Consider the following 23,565-nt stretch of genomic DNA (forward strand, 5'->3'; position numbering starts at 1 on the left):
AATGCTTGACTAACAAGCAGAAGGTTGCTGGTTCAAATCTTCACTGGTACTATATTGGGCAGAAGCGATATAGGAAGATGCTGAAAGGCATCATCTCATACTGCATGGGAGGAGGCAATGGTAAACCCGTCCTGTATTCTACCAAAGAAAATCAATTCCCTTGGTATTACGTCTATAGAATTGTAAGCCATTGTTTTAAACTGTGAACTGCTTTGAGTGCATTTTCTGGAAGGCAGTACAAAAATGTAATAATTATCTCAGCCCAAATAATATCTGTAGTTTTAATTGCTGTTTTCATTATTTTATTTAAATTGCTGGGTTTGGGTGTTTTTGCTTTTATTTTGTTTTCAAAAGAAGCCATGTTGTAAGGTGCCTTTAGTGTTATTTTAATTATGGAATGGTGGGAATATAAATATGTCCAATTCATACAGTCAGGAATAATATTTAAGAGGAAGAAAAGGGAGTGTGGAAACTAGAGCGCATTCCATTTCTTGGACAACAGGAAACCCTCCCCACTTTTCATGTAATTCAAGCTCCTTCCACCGCGGCAAAAGCGAACCCCTCTCCACAGGTATGAGGAACACACTTGACACTTCCCCTATGCAGCTAAGGTTTTATTAGCGCATGAGCGGAAGACCAAACTAAAAGTCTTCTTAACGAGGTCATGTGTACCTCCACGTAAATGTACGCAGATGCTTTAGAACTATTCCCACCCACTCCGCGCGAGTGCTCCCGCACTCCAGAATTTACGGCGCGGGAATGACATTCCTCATTTAAAGAGACAGCAGCAGTATATTTTGTCCTCTCCATTTCAAGTTTCCCCACCCCCGGGGTAACACTCGCTCACGCACCCACTCGTTGGCACGATGCCCGAAAGTGTAGAGCGCCACCTGGCTGGCCACGTCCACGATACTGCTGATATAAGGGTCGTGTCTCTGCAGAGCCGCCAAGCTGATGTCCAGCCCCTTGCCCAGTGGGGCGGCCCCGGCCACCGCCGCAGCCATCTTGCCTCTGAGAAAACAACACAAGACCTCGGGGCAGACACGGCTAATCAAAAGCCGAGAGAATGATGCAACGCGCCTGCCTCTTTTCCTGAGCATCATTATGGGGAGCTCAAAAGCGGGCAAAAGTCAGCCGTCGTAATCAAGTACCGAGTCCTGAGAGCATGGGATTGTTGCTATTGGCAACAGGTCCAGATCAAAGAAGCGTGGCCTGCGGAGTGTTTGCAACTGCCACGTTAAAAATAAGTGAGAAAATATAAAGAGTAAAGGATATTTGACATGTTAACCTCAAAACAATACCCACTCCATCAGTTTTCTGTAGTCTCTAGACAATAAAATGGAGCTTCTGTGTTACAAAACCAAAACTGTATTCTCACAGAAAATCTGCAAATGGCCAAATTTTAACATTCAGCAATGCAGGGAAATTATATCACAGAAAACCAGTATTGGAACCGTTTTTTACTCAACTGGTTTGAGAGTTATGATGCAAACTGATAAAATCATGAGAGGGTGGTTGGTCACTGTCTTTCTAGCAGGGCTCCTGTGATATTAGGCAGTGTATGGCATTCACAAGTTCAACAGGCAAGAAATTCAATTTGTTAATTGAAAGGCTGATGGTCAAACAGCTGTTTAGAGTATAGGAGACCGGCTCCTCTCAAAAGGCGACATCACTATTATGGAATTAATTTCAATCTAACTTTTTGCCCCCTTTTCCTTTTTTAAAGTAAACGAGATGTCGCCATCTGGTTAATGAGCTTTATGGGGGAAACTCAAACTTTCATATTTCTGAGCTTTAGGGGAAATAAACAAAATTTCATATCTCTCTGCCATGACAAGGGCTAGATACTTTAATAGTGCAGAGTACACAATTTGACATTTTGATGTCAAGATCAAATTAAAACCAATAATAAGAGAGAGGGGTGTAATCACACATTTAACCTTTTAAGAAATATCAAAATGATTGGGATATAGGAAACATATTGTTTAACTATATCTATATCTTACATATTTGACTGCTAGTAATTTTGAATGTGTAAGATTTCACTTTTTAGTTTGTACGTTTGTCTGCAATAGAATAAATGCAATATATAATCAGTGTGGGCTTTTAGAAATACCTTTAATAAGACATTTTTTAAAAATCTTATGTAATGCTTAAATGTATGGAAAAGCACATATCCAGCACAATTCATAGTACATTTACAAGGGTGTACATTCCAATAAACTGAGTGGGGCTTACTTCCAAGTAAATAGTGCAGCAACAGTCTCAAAACATTTTCACCTGATTTAATGTTTTGTGGTATTACACTGATACAATTATTAGCACATTCTGTCCTAAATACTTATTTACTCAGCACAGCAAATCTTAGGACTAGGACTAACAAGGAAGCTAGCCCTCTCCAATAGACAACATTCAAAAATCACATTAAGTCTTCCCCAAATAATGTGACATTCAAGTCATGTCTGTTGCAGTGCTACATCCTTGACTATTGCTTTCTAGCATAATAGGTGTTTTATAACTGCTTCCCTAGTAAACACGAAACAATGTTATGTTTGTTTAACTAAGCTTTATTCAGAAACAACTCCGTTTTTCTCTCCCTTCCCTACCTTTTCCTTTCTGACCCCACCACTCCCAACATTCTCTACTGGATCCCCACAGGGACAAACTTCTAGTTAACAAAACATAAACTACTACTAGATAAAATACAACAATAGGCTTTAAAATACACAGTCTTGCAATGTTAGGCTTGTGACATTTATAAAATGTATGAAGTAAATTTTGTGAAACTTGGAAACCAATTATCTCATCATCCTATGATTTGCCTAACTGCCCATAATGTTGCATTTTGCACTTTAAACATATAGGAGTTTTAGTATTTTATTTGTATTGTTGACTCCATATTCCACAGTCTCATGGAAGTATTTTAGTATTTTGCATTAAGCAATCTTACATAAGAACAGCCCTGTCCAAGGCCTATCCAGTCCAGCATTCTGTCTCACACAGTGGCCCACCAGATGCCCCTGAAAAGCCCACAAGCAAGAGTTGAGGGCATGTTGTTTCTCTCGTTGTTGCTCTCCTGTAACTGCTATTTAGAGGCATCGTTCCTCTGTGGCTGAAGGTGGCCTATAGCCAGCAGACTAGAAGCCATTGATAGATCTGTCTTACAGTAATGTGTCTAAGCTCCTTTTAAAGCCATCCAAGCTGGTGGCCATCACCTCATCCCATGGCAGAGACTTCCATAGATTAATTATGCGCTGAGTGAAAAATATAGGGTCAGCCCTAAATTTCCCGACCTTCAGTTTCATGGCAGCTTTCAAGCTGTTTATGCTTGAAATGACCAGGGGATGTTTGCAGGTCTTTATCGGGAATCTCTGATCTTTATTAGCTTTAGAATGAAAATATAATCATTTTACTGGTTTGCCATTTGCTCAGCTCACTGTGCACTGAACAGTTTACAGAATGGCTGGCACTGGAACCAGATGACTGCTTCATCAATCATGCAGCTGGCTTCAGTGAGGATTAGCTTAATGCAAATGCAGGCTGGTATGTGAAAAGTGTAGAGTCGATTGGCCTCCTGACATGCACTTTGAATTGAAGGCTCTTTCCTTTTTTCCTCTTTTCATCACTTAAAATAGTCTATGAAGGATTTTCTGGCTAACCCAGTTGCAGTTACTGACAGCTATTCTTCCAGACTAGGGGTGGGGGGCTGGGGGGCGTGGAATATCAGGGGAAAATACATACATTAGATTATTAATGTGCGCATAGATGTATAACAGTGCCCTCTAGTGGAATGCTCTTGTTAGAAAATAACTCTATGCTAATTGTTTAAAATATATATCCTTAAAACTGTAGCTGAACGAATTAGCTTGTGCACTTTCATACTATCAGCCACAGTCATTTGCTGACTGATTAACTATATTAATTAAAATGTATCATAGGATCTTTGTTATATATCAATTTGTTTATTATTTCCAAGGAATGAGAACCACAAAGGAGTACTGAAAAAATGCCTTTAGAAGATCTGAACAAATTGTGACCTACCAAGCCAATTGTGACCTACCAAGCCTACCAGTTGTATATGGTGGTGGTCACCAGAAGCTCCTTATTTTATTTCTGCCTGCCTGTATGAACAGGGGCTGATCAAACATCTGGAAACCCACAATACATGACTCATAAGCTAAGTTATCCTTGATGGGTCTCAGGGTTTGCAGATCTGGCCTTTTAAAAAGCCAATTCCTTGTAATGCCTTTTGAGGCCTTTTAAGGCCTTTTGGTACATTTTCAGAAATGTTAAGCACTCTCATAGAGACACAGATTGTGTGCTATTTGAACTTGGGATTCCCCCCCCACACACACACACACACATGCTCATTGCCCTTTGGTTGCTTGTGAACTGGTTCTTCAGGGTGTTTGTGTCACTTGAAAAAGGCCAAAAACACTCCTCTAGCACAAGTGCTACTATGATGAGCTGTAGTTGTACAATTGTCAGAGGCTGGAATAATCTCTAAGGGAGAGTCTATGGGAAAAGTTGGTCTCATTACTACAAAAAATGCCCTTTATTGCCCATATAGTCCTTTGTAATCCTTTGAACCTACAGATCCCAGTAGTATGTGTAAAGGATTGTGACCACAACCCTCACCTTGAAATACTTCTACAGAAACATGAAGGGTTTAACTACCCATTTTCTTCCCTGCTTTAACTTTCTCCAGCTCTTGTTTCCTCTGCCTCCCTCCCATGAAAAATGATTGATCCAAGTCTTTAGCACTGGACATGTGAGTGATAATCAATACAGCAAATGAAACACCAGAGACTCAGCTTATATTTACAGGGCTAGGCAGCTATGGCTTCTGGCACAGCCAAGACATGCATTGGAAAGAACCCAGAACAAGTTTGTAAAATAGCATGTCCTATGGAGCCATGTCCATATATCCCAAGGGAAGCTTGCCTCACTGTGCCGTAAGTTACAGGCCGAGTTGTAGGTGGCTTCTGGCCATTGCCTACAAATGTTAATGGGTGCTGGATCAGGACCAATTTCTGGAAGGATGCACAAAGTGTAGCCTGAAATGGTCAGGAGGTCAGAGGCTAAAATATTAGGTTTGACCTGAGTCAGTGGCCATGGAGTTGTTTAGAGCACAGAAGTGGGAAGAGAGGAACAAGCCTAGAGGCAGAAGCAGGAAAGAACAAGAAACAGGATATAGACACAGAAGGAGAAAGGGTTATCATGTGTGCAGCATGGTGTGTGTGAAGGGCAGTAAGGGTTAGACGCAAGCAGAAGTGTTCAAGGAAGAAATGAAGCAAATTCTTAGTAGCATTTGTGATCCAAGAAAAGCAATTTGTTGCACAGCAACTGCAGCCTCACTTTGGAAACATTTATACCCCAGCAGAGAGTGGTCAGTGGTGATCAATCACCTGGTCTAGAGATGGAGCCTTGCAGGGGAGGCACTGCCCTAGCTCTCTCCTGCTAGGAGAGCTGTCACAGCTTCACCTTGTAAGAGGCAACTGAATTCAAGAACCAGTTCCTGACAAAATATTTAGTGGCTGGGACATTCTTCTTCCAGTAGTGGGTTCCCTCAAACCTTTCTCATCTCCCTGGATCATGCACTGTCTTTGAGAATAGGATTCACCTTTTGCCATACAGTCCTTGACCTGGGACTACTGTGTGGCGGAGTTATCAACCATGGATTTTGTTATTCTGGCTTCTAAACATTGCATTATTATTATTATTATTATTATTATTATTATTATTAATTCGATTTCTATACCGCCCTTCCAAAAATGGCTCAGGGCGGTTTACAAAGAGAAATAAAGCAAATGATGGCTCCCTGTCCCCAAAGGGCTCACATTCTAAAAAGAAACATAGGACACACACCAGCAACAGTCACTGGAAGTACTGTGCTGGGGGTGGATAGGGCCAGTTACTCTCCCCCTGCTAAATAAAGAGAATCGCCATGGTAAAAAGTGCCTCTTTGCCCAGTTAGCAGGGGTATCATTAACATGTAAAAGATATGTAATGGCCACTATGCCCAAACGTAGTACACTATTCAAATAATAACATAATTTTAAAAGGAAGTTAAAAAGAAGTACTAGATCACTTTCAGATGGCAAAGGGGATATATACAGGCAAAAGCCTAATTACTGCAGTGTGCTCCTGATATTTATAGGCCGCATCTGCTTGAATACAGAAGGTCCCAGGTTCACTCCCTGGCATCTCCAGGAAGGGCTGGGAAAGACTCCTGCCTGAAAACTTGGAGAGCCACTGCCAGTCAGTGTAGACAGTACTGAGCTGGATGGACCAGTGGTCTGACTCAGTTTAAGGCAGCTTCCTATGGTCCTATTATGGTTAATTCACTTATAGCAATAGCAATAACACTTACATTTATATACCGCTCTATAGCCGGAGCTCTCTAAGCGGTTTACAATGATTTAGCATATTGCCCCCAACATTCTGGGTACTCATTTTACCGACCTCGGAAGGATGGAAGGCTGAGTCAACCTTGAGCCCCTGGTCAGGATCGAACTTGTAACCTTCTGGTTACAGGGTGGCAGTATGCTTATGCTTCTTGACAATTGACACATGATGTTCAGATCGTTGGAATATAAGTTTGACATTATTTTATGACTGAAAAGTTGATGCAACCATATTAGAGAAAATGTTAAAATGACTTTGCTTTGAGATGTTCTGGAGTTGGGGTCAGCAACTGATAGCCTCTGAGCCAAATATGGTCCTTTATCTGCTTCCCTCCCAATTGTCAGCCCCAGAGGAAAAAGAGCAATGTAGATAAGCAGCCACTATGGCAATGGGACCTGAAAGCAGACAGTTTGGGGGGTTGGGAACAGGGCTTGCAGCTCCCTGTTCTCTTGCCAAAGTGGCCCTTTGGTAAAGTAGCCAGGGCCCTACAGCCACAATTCTCAAAATGTGTGTGTGAGATGCAAACTCCTTGCTCTGTCTTCTCGTGCGTGTGATTTTTTTAAAAATGAAATGGACTATCATTCTCTTCTTTCCCAGTGAGCACAACATGGAAGAGTCCTGGGGGCCACATGCCAATTGCGGACTAACAATCCTGGAAACCAGTGAAGCAACAATTTTTTTTAATGAAATGTTGGCTTACATGTGGTCACTCTTTTGAAAACTCCAGTGTTTTCATCATCCTTCTCTTTCGTCATCCTTCCCAGGACATACATTTGCAGCAGAATATAAAGGCTCTGCAAAATCAGACCAAAATACATTTAGTCCAACATCCTTTGTCCAAGAGTGGACAGCCAGATGCTATTGGGAAGCCCACAGCATGTGATGAAGGCAATGGTTGCCAGACCAACTGTTTTTGCCGTGCTGATAGTAGGAAAAGCGCAAGGATCTGGGAATGGGGCCACTACATAAGAACATAAGAACAGCCTTGCTGGATCAGGCCCAAGGCCCATCTTGTGCATCCTGTTTCACACAGTGGCCCACTAGGTGCCTCTGAGAAGTCTACAGGCAAGGGCTGAGGGCATACTCTCTCTCCTGCTGTTTCTCCCCAGCAACTGGAATTTAGAGGCATCTTGTCTCTGAGGCTGGAAGTGGCCTATAGCCCTCAGACTAGTAGCCATTGATAAACCTGCCCTCCATGAATTTATCTAAATCTGTGGTAGGGTATCTGCTTTGCATGCAGAAAGTCTCATGTTCAATACCTGGTATCTCCAAGAAGGGCTGGGAAAGAATCCTGCCTGAAACCTTGGAGGGCCATTGCCAATCAGTGAGACAATACTGAGCAATAATGGCCTGACTCAAAGGCAACTTAGTATGTTTCAGGCTTCAAAACACAACTGTTATCTTTTTTGTTACAACTCAGGATCAGTAACAGCTACTGTTCCAAACTCTACTTGAGTTGAAGAGGTCCAAAAAGCACAAACAAAAACATACAATGCCTCCCTGGTGGGCCTAAAGAACAGGTTGTTTCCCATAGTTTTGAATCATATCTCAATTCTAAACACTTGCACCAGCATATCTTTTGGCAATGCCACCATGATGTCCACCACCATGCCTTTGCAACATCACATTCTATCTATCTATCTATCTATCTATCTATCTATCTATCTATCTATCTATCTATAATATTTTTATACCGCCTGATATGTATATCTCTAGGCAGTGTACAAAATTTAAAATATTTAAAAATCGCAAATTAAAATACATAATAAAAACAATAGAATAAAATTATTAAAATATGTTTTTAAAATTATTACAATTAATTCTAATTAAAAGCTTGGGAGAACAGGAGGGTCTTGAGGTTCTTCCTGAAAACAAACAGAGAAGGAGATGCTCTCATTTCATCAGGAAGCTTATTCCAAAGCCCTGGGGAAGCCACAGAGAAAGCCTGGTCCTGAGTCGCCACCAAACGAGCCAGTGGCAACCATAACTGGACCTCTCCAGAAGATCGTAACAGGCGGCAGGGATTCTGACAAAGGAGGCGCTCTCTCAAATAGCCTGGACCCAAGCCATTAAGGGCTTTATAGGTAATAACCAGCACTTTGTATTTCATTGTCGGAAACATATTGGCAGCCAGGGCAGTTCTTTTAGAACTGGTGTTATGTGGTCCCTTTGTATTGTCCCAGAGACCAATCTGGCTGCCGCATTCTGTACCAATTGTCGTTTCCGGACTATGTACAAAGGCAGCCCCATGTAGAGTCCATTACAGTAGTCAAGCCTGGAGGTTACCAGCATATATGTACCACTGTTTTAGGGTCAATCACCTCTAGAAATGGATGCAGCTGATGTATGAACTGAAGCTGATAAAAAGCGCTCCTGGCCACCGCCTCCACCTGAGAAACCAGGGAGAGCTTTTTGTATGTTGTATGGAAACAGGAGTTGAGCAATCTCCCATTCTAAGCACCTGTTTGTTGGTGCTGCAGGTTTTCGGCAAGGAGACACCAGCCACTATCACTGTCCCTACATCTTTGATTTAGGGAGGTCTGAGTGGTGACAACTCCCATCCTAGAGATACTTTAACTGATTCATAAATCAGTCAAAGCACTTCAGTAAATCAAGTAAAGCCATCTTTAATCAATTGGCAGCCTTACTAAAAATACCAATAGGCTATCTTTTTTTAGCCTGACTTCCTTTCCAAGTTGACAATGGACACTTTGTTACATCTCGGAGAGCATTGCAGCCATGATTCGGAATTGTGTATTGCCATGAATACTGAGAGGGCATATTGAAAGCCCTGGGTTTGTCTTCACAGGAGGAGATTGGTTTTTAAGTTCTCTCTTTGCTTAGTGACCAGACAAAAAAAGACTGTGCTGCAACAAATTTGCACACAATGATTTGCTTAGAATTATATACTGTTCAGTATAATAATATCTTCATAATATTTGTTCAGCCTTGCATTGTTTCAGCTCTACAACACACACACACACACACACACACACACACACACACACACACACACACACACTTAAAAGATAAGACAACAGCAGTCAGCCTGCTCCCAAGACATTAATGATGAGGATGCATTAAAAGTGAGTGATCTCCTGTGCACTTTGTGTATTTTTCATACTTGTAATTGTGGCTCACTAGAGTTCTTCTAGGAGCAAAAAGGTAATAGACCACCCTTAATTTCCCTTCATGGCCTGCTGTCAAGTCCAGGTGCCACAGATGCTGCTCATCTGCCCTCCTCTTTTACCTGAACTACAGATGGATGGTTCAATTGTGAGCTCTATGGTTTTAGATTGGAGTAGGGCAGGTGCCATATATTTGCATGCTGCACATTCTCAGAGCATAATTAATGTATGGAATTTGGAACTCACTTCCTCAAGATGTGATGATAGCCATTACCCCCGATTGCTTTAAAACAGGATTAGACAAATCAATGGAGGACAAGTCTATCAGTGGGTACTAGTTGTTATAGTGATATGCTCTCTCCAGTCTCAGAGACAGTATGATTCAAAATACCAGTTGTTGGGAAGGAGCAGTGGAAAAGGGTCATTTGCTTACATATCCCACTTCTGGGCTTCCCAGAGATATCTGGTTGGCTGCAGTGGGAAACAGAGTGCTGGACTGGATGGTTGTTTTGGTCTGAGCCAGCCAGGGTCTTATGTCAGGTGTGTGTGTGAGAGTACATACTAAACTAGCATAACCTGAGGTCCCTAGATGTTGTTGGACTATCCCAGGATCCACAGCCACAATGAACAACATCTAGGGACCCAAGGTTGGGAACCCCTGAATAAGCACATCAGGGAGAAATGTTTAGCAAAGTAGATGTATTAATTTACTCCATGCAGAAAGGCTTTTACATGGAGAAGCACTAAAAAGATAAACCCCTGACTACAGTATGAAGTGGTACAGTCTAGAATTCTACCACTATAATCCTCCTTATTCTGCATAACCTGTAGAAAGATATTCATGTCTTATTCTGATCCCAAATTGAATCAGATCCCATCTCGCTTTGAGCCAGATGATTCACACGCATTTTATCTAAATAGATATAACAACTATTACTCTGTATATTGTGCACACTATTCTGTGTTCACTTTTAAGATAAGCACACATACTTGCATGCTGTTCCCAAGGCAAAAGAGATACCAGTGATTTTTATACATTATTTTATACATGGGTTGAGAGGTCTGACACATTTCCCCCCTTATACCTGGGTACATCTGGGGGGCAGGGGCGGGAGTCATATGTGAAGTATCACTGAGTGAGCAGATGACTGGAAGACATACTATTTGCAAAGGGTTTTTTAATTAAGAGCACCCAAACTTCACTGGGCAGAAGGCAGTAAAATCTATGCTTAATCTGTATGAATTCATTTTCCCTGGTGTGCTTTGAGTGCCATTGGAGTGTTTGACAGTCACTCCTCTGCTGTCTGATTTTTTGTCATTTTCAAGTGAGGCTGTTGCTGTGATATGTTTGCTGTCAGATGGAATTTACTGGCATATTACCTTGCCTTATGGATACAGAGAGCCACAAGGATTTCCTAAGGAGAAACTTCCTCCAAAAGTGCATGAGGCTCCTCATATTTCTTTGGGCTGCTTTCTAGCACTTTCCTAACTCTATTTCATTATCACTGCAATTTAATTTTGCAAAAAAAAAAAATAATAATCTGGAAATATGAAGAGCCTCTGCTTTCTGGTTTGCAGAAGGAATTATACAATATTCAGGCAACTGGATTGGACAGCAGTTTCGGCAGATCTCATCAACCCCTATGTATGCTTGCTGTTAGTAACAACATGGACTGAGACTTCTCAGTAGTTTCAATTGACATAACTGAATTGAAAAATGCCAACAATCGGGATCCAATGTTGCCACCTCTCTCATCACTGATAGGCAACTGGAGACCCGGTGGGCAGGGACGTAGCTAGGGGAGAGGGGGTCCGTGTTCATCCCTCTCTCTGGTGGCCCCCCAGAGTGAGGGGGGTAATGAAGAAAATAGGGAGGGATTGAGCTGGCGGGCCCTCAGGAGCTGGGGGCCCCGTGTTCTTTGAATCCTTTCGCTCAATTATAGCTACGCCCCTGCCGGTGGGCCAAATCAGAGAGTGGCAGGGGTTGTTACCTGCTTTTTTAAAAGGATGTTTCAAATGGCCCCAGTTTAGAACTAAAGTCCTTAAGGGGGAGCCAGAGTTGGACAGAGAGTTGGACTTGAATCTGCAAGATCTGGGTTCAAGTCTTGGGAAAGTCACTATGGGCTCATTCGTCCATATATGCTGATCCCTTCTTCTGTCATCACTTGATAATTATTAGCTGAATGTGTTGCTGCCTTCACTTAAGTTATGAAGAACAGATAATTATCTCAATGGAAAAGTACTGTATTTGAGTTTATGCCAAGTTAAAAAAAAAGTTCTAATTGTAGAGATTAATCTGTGATAGTTCATTCACATGCACAAATCATCATTTGATGGGACAGTCAATGAGTGTCACACATGTGACCCAACCCAATCCCAATCTTCCCTTCCATCTGTATGGATTCATTTTAACCTAGCTCACAGGGTTATTATTATGAACACATTAAGTATTTTAAGGTATTGTACTTTGCAAATTAAGATTGCTGTATAAATAATAAACAACATTACCATGAGAAGCTGGTACATGTATTTGTAAAGGCTACCTCCTGCATTATTTTGTTCTATTCATGCTTTTAAACAGGATGAGCAAATGGCTGCATATGTGCTTCTTTGTAATGGGCAGATGAGACATGTAAATGGCAGAGAATGTCCCTAGAGCTTTGCAAGTTATATAAAGACCATAAGAAGAGCCTTGCTGGATCAGGCCTAAGGCCTATTCAGTCCAGCATCCTGTTTCTCACAGTTGCCTAGATGCCCTTGGGAAGCCCACAAGCAAGAGACAAAGGCATGCCTTCTCTCTCGCTGCTGATCCCCTGCAACATCCTCAGAAGATATTTGAGGCATTGATCTGACCACTCCTACATGACAAAGATGCACATCTTTGTCTCTTTCTTAGTTGCTCCCTTATAATTGTTTTCAGAAGATGTATGGAAATATAATGTGAGAACAACCCCTGACTCAGGTCAATGGAAAGTTTGCATGATTGAGATTTTATTTTTTAAAATGGGTAAGTTAATACCAGGCTCCGCAATATCCTCACACAGTATCATGATGAACTCTGTTGCCATGGAAATGGTTCTGTAAAACAGCAATTCAAAGCTGTTTGAGAATAACAGTGAAGTTGTGTTATGTTCCTGTGTACAAGAAATAGCATATTTCATGTACTGGATGCAATGTGAAAAGATTGCACTTGCAAGGAAGAATTAGGTATGTGGGACTTGCTATGGGTATGCAATAATTGCTTCCATGTCTTTTTAAAAATAAATAAATGTATAAACTGTCTTTGGAGAAGAGAGAACAAAGGTATTGATCCGCTTGCAGCATCTAAGCATCAGAAGTAATTGGTTGTCCCCAAGTGAAGTTCCTTGATCAAAGCAAACCTGTCGCGGCTCCCAAATTTCTCACTAAGTAACCAGTGAAATTATCACTTTGATTTAATCAAACTGTTATCAGTCCAAAGCCTTGTCCAACAAGTCTTGTCCTACAAGCCTCTTCCTGGGACTGACTGCTTTTATTCCTAAAAAAGAGGAATAAGAAGAGAAACAGAGGTAAATGAAATCACACAGAGACAGGATAAGAATATTTCTCTCCTACTTGTTGACAGCTGATATACAGTCATCTCATCCAACTTCAGTGGGAGCTGTATTCAAGTAATGTACAGAATCCTGCTTGTAAAGCATTTCTGGGTTCCTAATGAAGCTCAGGTTATTGCAGAATGCAGTCAGTCTTCATCCCTGAAGCGCATAGTGAATTTTACTGCTCTGAACTTCCTCGCTTCAAGGCCTTCCAGACTGTTAAACAGACACGACACCCACCTTCTGTCCTGTCTAGGAATTGTAGGGTTCATTCATGCCTACCATGCTGTCCCAGGTTGTGTGTGGACGTGCGTAAGGGAAGGCAGAGGAAAGTAAAGATGCAGTAACACCCCAACACAATTGGATGTCTGAGGTTGAAAATCCAAATGGTGCCCCTAGGTGGGCAGTAAAAACACAACAAGAAATGAAACAATTGGCAATTGTCCAGGATCTGGCCCCAAACCTGTACTGCTGCTCAGTGAAGCTGTCAGGGCTATGGGGAGCTTTCCTTCCAAGGCAAATAGCAAAGGGATAAAGCACCCCTCCCTCCATGCTGAGGTCCCAATCCAAGAGCCCCCACAGCTCCTATTCAGAGAGAAAAAACAGACATGCAAGTGCTAAGCAGACAGTAAACATCTTGTCTAGGTTGACTCTGAGGGTGCCTCTTTAAAATGTTGTTGGTATCAGCTGTATAGCAAAGTTGAACTGGGCCCTGTGACTAGAAGTGAAGATGGACCCTTGGACCCATCTTCTTCCTGTCTCTCCACCTCGTATCTTTGCTACAGAAGAACTATAAGGACATGGTGAATAACAAAACATTTTTGGCATGACCTTTTTCTTGCTCCTATGCAAATAACATCACACACGCAGGTGCACACATTTCCAGTTTCTTTGCTGCAAAATGGTGACTTTCAGATCAGTAGCAAAATATCCTGAGAAACGGAAATATTCTCTCAATGGTTTCTGAATGCTGCCATTTTTTATGCCAGATTTACATCCATTTATTCTTTTATAGAAAGACTGAGCAGTAGCTTAAAAAATGGCCGCATCAAAAGCATCAATGGACCAAATTCTATTTAGAGTAGTCAGCCAGCAACTGCTTGTTGAAATAAGTGAGTCTTTACTGCCCTGCAAAAGATGAGCAGCAATGCCAGATGGATCTTCCCTGAGAAGGTGCCACGACAGAAAAGGCCCTGTCTCTTGGGCTCACATGCCAAATGGCACTGAGACCCAGAGCAGGACTTTTGCAGATTATCCTAATATGTGTGCAGTTTCATTTGGGGGGGAAAGCAGTTCTTAAGGCAATTTGCAGAGGGGGTGAACTGCAGGCTCAGGAAGTGAGCCTTGATATGAGACTAGGTAGAGTGCTGGATTTAAGCACCAGGCTACAGCTTAAGGCCTCACATTATGAGGGGCCTCTGAATTAAAAAAAGGTCTAACTTTCAAGTTTTACATGATGTATTTTCATTTAAAGGTATTTCTAATGCAAACAGGTTTATTGCAAGATAACTGTTTTTGTTAGATTAGTTGCTTTTTGAAGCATCTTTGCTAAGTAAAAATAAAGCTTTATTATTTATATTGTAATTGTCCTTTTTGTTAGAATAATACATTTTTGGTAATGCTATGGGGTCTTTTAAACTTGGCATAGCATAGGGGTTCAGCAGGTCATACTCTGGCCCTGAATAGGTATTGTGAATGCCTGTGTCCCCAGTTTTCACAATATATATTTCAATAATGGAATCATCAAACCTTATAGAAAGAGGAATGAAAGAAGGTGGTAGAGAATGACTGTCTTCAGTTCAAAAGACCTGGAATTCTACAGGTGAAACTCGGAAAATTAGAATATCGTGCAAAAGTCCATTAATTTCAGTAATGCAAATTAAAAGGTGAAACTGATATATGAGACAGACGCATTACATGCAAAGCGAGATAAGTCAAGCCTTAATTTGTTATAATTGTGATGATCATGGCGTACAGCTCATGAAAACCCCAAATCCACAATCTCAGAAAATTAGAATATTACATGGAACCAAGAAGACAAGGATTGTAGAATAGAACAATATCGGACCTCTGAAAAGTATACAGTGTACTGTGCTTGATTGGCCAGCAAACTCGCCTGACCTGGTCTTCCATAATACCTCATCAGTGCCACAGGCTGATAGCATCCATGCCACGCCGCATTGAGGCAGTAATTGCTGCAAAAGGGGCCCAAACCAAGTACTGAATACGTATGCATGCTTATACTTTTCAGAGGTCCGATGTTGTTCTATTCTTCAATCCTTGTCTTATTGGTTCCATGTAATATTCTAATTTTCCGAGATTGTGGATTTGGGGTTTTCATGAGCTGTACGCCATGATCATCACAATTATAACAAATTAAGGCTTGACTTATCTCGCTTTGCATGTAATGCGTCTGTCTCATATATCAGTTTCACCTTTTAATTTGCATTACCTAAATTAATGGACTTTTGCACGATATTCTAATTTTCCGAGTTTCACCTGTATGCAATTCTACTCAGAAATAATTTCCACTGAGTTCATTGGAATTTACTTCCAAGTAAAAGTCATAGGATTGCAGCCTATACACACACACAACCAGAGTTGCCAGAACCTAAGGGGTATACTCGTGGGTCAAATGGGCCGTAAGCCAGAATTTGGCTTTTTTAAAGCCAAATCTGGCCATCTAGACACACACACACACACACACACACACACACACACACACACACACACACACACATATTAAAAGCTAGATGATTAATCCTTTTGAAAAAAATATTTCATGCATTGGTGGCCCTAGGGTTAAAAGAAATAAATCGAGGGGAAAAGAGCTGTATTGTCCTTAAAGCTACAATTGACAAGAAAACATACACCATTTTTGTAGCCTTATATATTTTGGCATTTTGTTAAATGTATTCTGTTATTATGCTCATATAAAATGAATGAAATGACTTCTATTCTAGAGTCTGACCTCATTTAACAAATTCATTTTGCTCTGTTTGAAGGAAGCACCCTCTAAGCTTGCCAACTTCTTACTTTTATCCATCTCATGTCTGTTCTAAGACAATCAGAATGGTTACACAATGATGAGAGGTGCAACAACTGCTTGGTTTAAATGCTGATCCAATTTCACAGGCAATAAAGAACACCTGAACTTCTTACTGTAGAATAGAATCAGCTCATATATATTTCTGTACATCTGATGCACCTTGACATTTTATTGTTCCATATTTTCATACACATACCCCAAAATATCTATCAGAGCGGTATCAGTTACATGAGATTCCTATTTCAAATATCAGCGCAAAAGCCCAACACATAATAATCCAAGCCAGATCTTTGGAGACTCTCCCACTCTTTGTGTGACTGTTAGCCATTATAGCCCCATGGCTGGTGGGGGGCAGGGGGAATCAATACCTGCAAAAGTACATCTATATTGATTTATTTTCCTTCTAATTTTCTAATTTAGTTTTTTTTAAACCAATTTATTACTCATACAATATTGCATAAAGATTCTCCAGAGTATGAGAGGGCCATTATGTCTGGATTCAGTTGTGAAAGAATCTACACTACAATAGTTCTTACTAACTGATGGTGAGGATTGCTCAGTAGGAAAAATGCTGCTGTGATATGATTTGTTGTGCGAACAATTCATCTTCAGTTGGGGTTTACAGGAAATAGTAAAGGCTTTGTCTCTCACACTCTTAACAGCAGCTTAGCAGAGGGAGAGGGAGCTGGGAGAGAAAGCAAAGTGAGGTGACAGGGGTGGTGCTTCCATGAGGCAAGTTGAGGCAGTAACCTAACCTCAGGCAGTTAATTACCTGTATTTGCTCTAATAGAAGATGACCCTGAATTTAAGATGCTCCCCCCACTTAAAAAACAGAGGTTAAATACAGATTATACCTGTATTTACCAAAAGGAACCACACTCTGAATTTAAGACGACTACCCAATTTCTAGCATCAAAGAACCTGGGGAAAACTGAGTCTTGGATTCAGGTGAATACACTGTTGGGCACCAGCAAGGTGGTAAGACACCTCTGCCACCTCACCTGTCCCCCCATATCCCCCCACTATCTGAATAGTTCTTTACCATTGCCACCAACATCACCTCCTCTTCCTTGTCTTTACTGCTGATGCCACCCTTCTCATTTGCCACTGGACTGATAATGAGAAGGGACAGAAGTGGAAGAGGTAGTGTTGCAGAAAGGGCATTAGAGTCCTGTACTCTGTAAAGGGAGGCCGTGCTTGTGCTGTGCATAGTGTGATAGTAACAACTATTGCCACTGCAAAGGAGGAGGCAGCATAGGTGAGGGTATGTGTGTGCACACAGACATGTGCATGAAATCAACCAGCAGCTATTGATGATGATGTTTGAAAAAAGGAGGAGGGCAGCATTTGGTGTGCTGCCTCAAGCACAAGGAGGTCTTGGGACATTGCTGCTGCCTCAGCCAGTTGTCATCTTGTCCTTTCCCTTTTGGACTCCATCACTAGCCAGGCACTCTGCATGGGATGAAGGCAGAAAGATCCTTTCATTGGCCTGTTTTGACAGTGTTCTCCATGGCTTTCCCCGCTTCCTTCTCCTTTTGCTTCCCTTCATTTCTGCTTTTACCTTCAACTCTGAGGGCAGAACCTATGCTATTTCTAATTTTTGTACACCTAGAAATATTAGGTGCTTTATACAGTAAATGCTTTAACAACAATAAGTTGAGTTGAATTTGATGCAGCCTGTAATTGACTTGCATTATCAGAGTGGAAGTGCTCATGTTGACAGTAGACTCATGCCTTTCAATGCAGATCACCATCAAACACCTGTAAAGCAGGATTTGGTTGCAATTTCAGATGGAAAAGGAGAAGGGATGGGAAAATTAACTCTCCCATCCACCACTTCCCTTCAGCTCCCTCCTGATCATTTCCCCCCTAATCAGGCTCATTCTGGCCCCACAATCTGGATGTGAGAAAAACACCTGTGAGAGGGACTGCAGGAGGAAAGTAGTGCGGGGGGGGTTCCCCTCTCTAGCCATCTGCTTTACCAGCATTACCAGTATTCAAAGGTATTCCATTTTTTAAAATTCTGCTCTTATACCAAATATGGTCCATATCCCTGCAAAAGTCGTGCTCTCTAGTTGTATCTGAGAAATGATTTCAAGAGACGTTAACAAAATATTGATGAGAAGACATGAGCCAGATTTCTAAGAGGAGGAGAATGGAATGGAAGAGAAGATATAGAGGAGAGGAGAGGAGAGGAGAGGAGAGGTTCTCCTGCTCTATTTCTTCCATTTCAAATGCAGCATGCTGAAGAGGAGAATAGAGCAGCTCTCCATTCATTGCTATCAAGCCAGGCAGCAATGGAGAAAGAGGGTGGTGGTACCATGGGTGTAGGTGAGGTGAACTAAGACAACAGGGGCAGGTGGTGGGGAGAGATATTTGGCACTTTGGCTCAGGCACCCAAAGGTCTTCAGTTGCTCCTTTGAATGGATGGCAGCCTTCACCCTGGCATTTCCAAAATAATGAGTGGTCTGCTTTCATCCCTGCACATACAGAAGGCCAAGGGGCCATAGTGAAGCAAGCTACGCTACAATATTGACTCATCACTATATTTGTTACTACTGTCAAGGCAACCTGATTCTGGGTCAGGGTTTTGTCAGTCCCACAGCAGCTCCCTCGCTGCCATCTAGTGAAATTCAGCTTTTGACAGAAGCAGATAATTTGTAGACAACTGGGAAACCATCACAAGCAATAATAACATGACTCATCAGAAGACGGAGAGGAGGAAGCCTGAACCCATATGCCCTGCAATCCAGACAGAACAGGCTGATTCTAAGCTAGGGCCTCTGCCGCCCTGTGAGCTCTGTCCCCTAATCCCAGAGGTGTGGGAGTTTGCTATGTTTACTCAGTGATATGAGAAAATTTGTCTGCTCGTGTTGAGAGGTGTTATCTTCTATTATTATTCCATCTCTTCCAGGCTGAAACAGTGAACCTTGGTTCAAATTAAGCCCTGAAAGCATTTCACTGAGACTGTGACACGATATATATTATTTATTTTAGTATGCTAAATTGATTTTTAAAAGTGTTGGAAGCTAAACAACACATGCCCTTTACAGCAGAGGTTCTCAACCTTGGATCCCTGGATGTGACATTCTGTGATTCAGCCATAATCTAACATATTTACCTGAAGGTTGCACTTGGTGTTGACACATAGAAACCCTGCCCGCCCTTATTGACATTCTGTCCTCTGTTTAGGAGTGCAACTGGCCCTATCCATCCCCAGCACAGTATCCCTCCAGTGGCTGTTGCTGGTGTCTATCTTATGTTTCTTTTTTAGATTGTGAGCTATTAACTGGCAGCTACTCTCTGGGATTTCAAACAGGGGTCTTTCTCAGCCCTACCTGGAAATGTCAGAAGATGTGAAAGGCAATTAAAATAAAATTTTATGTTACTGAGTCCCTGCCCAGGGACTTTTACACACAGCAGGCTTTACCGTGAGTTTACTGGGAGGCTTTACTGCAAACTCAGTTGTCCCAAAAAACCAACACAAATAGTGGATTTTTTTACCCTGGATATAAGTCGGGTTACACTCTAACACAAAGTGAAAAAACCCAAATTGTGTGTGAACCGCTCCCCGATAACTCACAGGGACTTCAGGGTAAATCCGGCCAATATGTGAATGCACACCCTCCATTCTGGAGGAGATGTGAGTTAAAGGGCTTTAAAAGCCCCGTGTGAAAAACTTCCAGGGAGTTATTCACACATGGCTTCATGCTTCAGGGTAAATGTTGAATGAAGCCACTTCAAACTACACTCACAGCATTGAGGGAAGCAGCCCCTCCCCTCTGCTCTCGGGGTTGCTTTTGATGGAAGTTCACATGTTTTCTTTCGTGTTTGGCTTCTAGCCAATGATGGGGGCGGGTGAGGGAGAGAGTACTGAAAAGAGTATTTACATCTGTAAAGAGAGTATCCTTCTTATCCTACTAATGATTCTACATCAGTGCCTCTCCCTATTTACTCCGTTTTTTTCCAGAAAAAGTAGCTTAAAACCAGCATTTTAAAAACCCAAAGTAAAAACTTCAAAGTAAGTTTGGCTGGTGTGTGAACACACACACACTCTCCTCTGAAGTGGATTCAGGGTAGAAGCCCTGTGTGTAAATGGGTAACAAAAAATGTTAGTCTCCTAACTCCCATGATGCACGCACAATAGCAAAAGAGCAACCAACGAACAGCTTGCCAATCAGCTCTTCAGGTGTCTGACTCCCTGGCTTCTGCCTCTGGGTCAGAGACCATGACTTCTCCTGCCCTCTCCTCTCTGCACCTCTGCCTTCATGCCCTGCTTGGAGACTTTCCCTAAAAGCATTGGACTGGCCACTGTAGGAAATAGAATACTGGAACAAGGCCTTTGGTCAGTTCTCACAAGGCCGTTCTTATGACACATTCATGCAGACAATCTTTTTCATGGGCTTCGGCAAGGCTTCTCACAGCAGAACTGCTGCTGTCATTGCAGAAATTGCTGCCAAAAAGCTGCGGCTGCACCAGTGGAGATTCCAACTCACAAGAGACACTCTTTGTATACAAATTTATCCCTGGAGGCCTTTGGGGGTGATTTATCCCTGGAGGTCCACAGCATCCTATGTAGACCAATTGACCATGTGGATGATACAACACAGTGGCAAGTTCTGTAAATGGATGCAAACAACATTACTATCACTATTCCACCCCTCCCATCTCCCCTCCTCTTCCAGAACAGATGCCTGCTGCTGACATTTCCTGCTTTTCTAATGGGCAGAGTGTGTTGCTTTCAGAAGGAAGGCCCACTGTCGCAAAGTAGGACATTTGTTCATCCAAAAGACCGGAGGAAAACTGCGGCTTCCTGGAAAATAACCGTTCGACTAATTGGGTCGCCCTGGGAGGGGGTCAGATGCCTGCAGGTACCTGGCGTGCCTGCTGAGCTTCTGATCCTCTGGAGCTGATCATGTATATTTTCCAGACTGGTGTTTTAAAAAGCCCTTACGATTTTGTTTCTCGGTTGTTTCTTCCTGGACTCAAACAGCCTAAGTCACATAGGCGATGCTTCATACATTGGCCCTGCAGTAGTTACTTATTCAGACTGTGCTCCTGATGTGGCTGGTGCCAGATGAGGTCCAACAATGGATGTAAAATATTAATATCTTGTTCATACATGATGCATGAGTTGTCATGAGTTAACCTTATACATGTCCACAGGGTAGCCCATGGGAGTTTCCCCTTCAGTGTAAATAGTAGCTCTGTGTGTGTGTGTGTGTGTGTGTGTGTGTGTGTGTGTGTGTGTGTCTGACCTGGATTGGGACCATAGTAAGACAGAGAGTTAAAGCCCCTCTTCCCTTACCCCACAATCCTACTCAGGTGCTACTTAGTTTTTTGTAAAAAAAAAACATGTTTGCATTGAACATGTGCTTAATATAATACATAGAGTACATGCATATAGTGGAGTGTAATAGAACGGAAACTGAGGCTTGCTATATTTATTGAAAAAAGTTACTAAGGTTGTTATTGGTAAATCCGGGTGTTGCCTGGTGCGTGAAATGCTCAGTTAGTACACACCAAGAGGAGAATGGTTCAAAAGCTTTATTTGCCTCTGCAGAGCAAAAGAAAGCGCAGCTCTGGGAAATAAGTTTCCAACAAAGACAGAGCAGCCCCAAATGGAGTCTACTTTTGGTTTTTATACGAGAAAGATACAAGTTTCACACTTCTAGCAAATCAAAGATCAGGAAGACGGTATGGTGATCCATCACAATACTAAGTATCTGTGGGTTCTCACAAAGACAATAGCTGACATTGTAATTGCCCTACACCCAAATGGTCTACATAGTTAGTCTAATCATCTAGACATTAAGGAGACATTTCTTCTCTGTTCACAGGGGGAACAGAGAGGCCCAACATTATTCATGATTGTTACTGGTTTCATGATACAAAATTAAAATGAGGGTGTGAAAGGAAAGAAATGCTGACATCACTTAGTCAGGTGCTTACTATGTGCTGAGTAGGGAAATCAGCTCATGGCACAGGATTCTGGCTAGGTCAGTGGATCTTAAAATGGCATGACTCATGTCAACTGCAAGAAGGACAATGTCTAGGGGCCTTTTCAGATATCAAGGTTTATTACTTAACGTTTACCAAATCACAAACAACAGTCCTACTCTGAGTGAAAGATCATCCTAACAGAAAAACAACAATCTCAAGCATCCAGTAAGCAAACTGACCAGTCTACAGAACTGATGATTGACTCCAACATTCTAAACTTTACCCCATGCATATACACAGACATACATACAAATAGAACCAGGGGAAAGAATAAAGGCGGTGAGGCTATTCACATGCGCATGCAAAACCAGGCTAAGGGAGTCCAGCCTGGTTTTGCATGCCTGTGTGAATGCTGGGATCGGGTCTGAGCCTGGTGGCACCATGGCGGCAAACCCACCTACAGAGCTACCCTTGAAAACGGGGTTTGGGGAGCGAGCATTCCCTTAACCCGATTTTTGTGGTCGTATGTCAGCCGCGGCTGCCTGGCAGACTTGGGGAGGGAGGATCCCCATAATGCACTGCACACTTGTGCAGTGCATTATTGGAGCTCCAGGGGCAGGGCAACGCACCATGGCATCCCAGTCCTTGGGGCTACTGGCAGCAGCTGGTGCTCGTCTGAACAGGTAATCTGTCCACCCAAGGGGAGAAAATGGATCATCTGTAGGGAGGTAAGCTCCTTCAGGGCTACCTCCCTACAAACCCTATTGCCGTTTGTCACTGCTCATGAGAAACGGCTCAATGTATATACACATACATCTCAACAGTTCAGACTCAATATGGAACCTGAGGTTTGCACGCACACACACACACACACACCCGTCAGCCCTGGAATCCAGAGGCATATCTAGGGAAAATAGCACCTACGGCAAGCACTGAAATTGCACCCCTGTCCAAACATCTGACACCCATCTTTCAGATAATTTTACCATAATATCAGCTAAAAAATACAAGTTCAGACACTTTCAGGAGAAACAGGTTGTAAGCACCACACACATGCATACACACACACACACACACACACACACATACAACCACGCATGTGGCACATATGTGCCAGTCACCTTCCCAAGGAAACACAGCATATCCATATGCTGGGCATGCCTCCATAGAGCTAAGCAGTGAAAGCTCTCTTTAGCAAATTATCTGCCACCTCAGCACACCTCACTACAGGCTGCTGCCTCCAAGAAATTCAGGGATGGTTTTTTCTGTCCAAACAGCTTTTGCCTTAAAGGGAGATGGTTGCAATGGGAAATCCTAGGGGCCCCAAACAATTCTAAAATTATCCAGCAGCTTACAATAGGTTTGGATCCAGCAGCCTGATAAGGAAAAAGGTGGAAGTTGCAACTAGCCACAGAACAGCAAAACAGTGTGATATTCAGTTTTGGGTTTTTTAAAGCACCAT

General features: G+C 42.3%; 2 protein-coding genes across 22 annotated transcripts in view; one reads left to right on the forward strand and one right to left on the reverse strand.

Annotated features, from left to right (window-relative positions):
- The window catches only part of DCP1B (decapping mRNA 1B), a 65,376-nt gene extending 64,337 nt beyond the window's left edge, over nucleotides 1-1,039 (reverse strand). For 2 of the 4 annotated variants that reach the window (XM_053255020.1, XM_053255021.1), the window contains exon 1: nucleotides 852-1,039. In XM_053255020.1, the coding sequence (XP_053110995.1) occupies nucleotides 852-1,004 (153 nt within the window). In that variant the 5' untranslated portion in view covers nucleotides 1,005-1,039. Of the gene's footprint in view, nucleotides 1-516; nucleotides 536-672; nucleotides 720-851 lie in introns of those variants that run through there. The other 2 variants (XM_053255027.1, XM_053255022.1) reach the window with 2 other exon arrangements.
- The window catches only part of CACNA1C (calcium voltage-gated channel subunit alpha1 C), an 852,604-nt gene that overhangs the window by 12,930 nt on the left and 816,109 nt on the right, over nucleotides 1-23,565 (forward strand). The window lies entirely within an intron of this gene.

The sequence above is a fragment of the Hemicordylus capensis genome, chromosome 5, assembly GCF_027244095.1.
Source record: "Hemicordylus capensis ecotype Gifberg chromosome 5, rHemCap1.1.pri, whole genome shotgun sequence".
NCBI classification, from domain to species: Eukaryota; Metazoa; Chordata; class Lepidosauria; order Squamata; family Cordylidae; genus Hemicordylus; species Hemicordylus capensis.